General features: G+C 45.5%; 1 protein-coding gene across 1 annotated transcript; it reads left to right on the top strand.

Annotated features, from left to right (window-relative positions):
• Window positions 1–243: 243 nt before the first annotated feature.
• Window positions 244–1,246, top strand: LOC118598393 (the record flags this gene model as incomplete). Its single annotated transcript, XM_036211061.1, has 3 exons — window positions 244–297; window positions 459–651; window positions 1,074–1,246. Coding segments are annotated over exons 2-3 (240 nt in total), but the record flags the coding sequence as incomplete, so codon positions are not given.
• Between the last annotated feature and the right edge of the window lie 6 nt (window positions 1,247–1,252).

Here is a 1,252-nt window from a genome sequence, read left to right as displayed (position 1 = left end):
ACGATATCGCAATATGAAAATTCCCATATCGCCCAGCCCTAGTTTGTTGGTAATGTACAGATTGAGCTGTTGGTTCTTAGTGGCTCAGCAGACACGTTCCTCCACAGGGACTCATCTGGTTCACTGTTGAAATCCACATCTGACCTTATAGACCTTAACTTTGTGTTAGTCTCTGTGTGCACAGACAGAATGGATCTGATTATTCTGATTCTCCACAGAGTGGACCAGCAGAGCTCAGAGACTCCCAGAGGTCCGTCTGTCCAGCAGCATCAAACACAGCTGGACTCCATCTTTCTGGTCTGTACATGAACAACAAGTACTTTTCCATCATTCTTTCCACAGTCATCTCCATGCTGCACTTTGGAGACCAGTGGATTGTCAGTGTGTCCAACATGGAGCTGATGTTTGGCTCCATCACTTCACTCTGATTGGATCATTCATCTAGAATTCTGTTGCAGCTGCTGGAGGACAACATTGTCACTTTTGTCAAGACGGAGCTGAAGAAGATCCAGAAGCTTCTGAGTCAGAGGGAGGATGAGGAGGAGGATGAAGATGAAGAGCAGAGGAGCAGCAGAGAGTCACTGATGAAGATCACAGAGAACTTCCTGAGGAGAATGAAGCAGGAGGAGCTGGCTGATCGACTGCAGAGCAGTAAGAGGATTTCTCTGAAGGTTTCAGCTGCTGATAAATGAAGATTTACTGATGTCTCAACACATGGAACCACATGGATTCAAACCCTCTGTCATGATTTAGTGCTTCGTTTTTGTCATGTTCTGTTTTGCTCGTCAGTCTCACCATGTTCTGGTCAAATCATCAACAGCTGTCTTCATTTAGTTAATCAACCTCAGTGTATTTAAGGGTCTGGTCTTCAGTTCTTCATTGTCAGGTCGTCTGCTCTGTTACGCCTCTGGTTTGGTCTCACATGGTTTTGTCATGTTTGAGTTTATTTAGTAAATTTTTATGTTTCTGCCATCAACTCTGGTCTTCTGGGCTTGGGTCCTTCACCACCACTTCCCTGACAGCCTCATCATTCAGGCTGCAGAGACTTTACTCTGTTTGTTGTCTTCATTCAGGACCTACTGCTGCAGTTTGTCGACATAAAGTCCAATCTGGTCTGAAGAAGAAGTTCCAGTGTGTGTTTGAGGGGATGGCTAAAGCAGGAAGCCCAACCCTTCTGAATGAGATCTACACAGAGCTCTACATCACAGAGGGAGGAACTGGAGAGCTGAATGAAGAACACGAGGTCAGACAG

The sequence above is a fragment of the Oryzias melastigma genome, unplaced genomic scaffold (assembly GCF_002922805.2).
Source record: "Oryzias melastigma strain HK-1 unplaced genomic scaffold, ASM292280v2 sc00431, whole genome shotgun sequence".
Lineage (NCBI taxonomy): Eukaryota > Metazoa > Chordata > Actinopteri > Beloniformes > Adrianichthyidae > Oryzias > Oryzias melastigma.
Note: the sequence above shows the minus strand (reverse complement) of the source record. Positions and strands in the feature narration are given on the sequence as shown.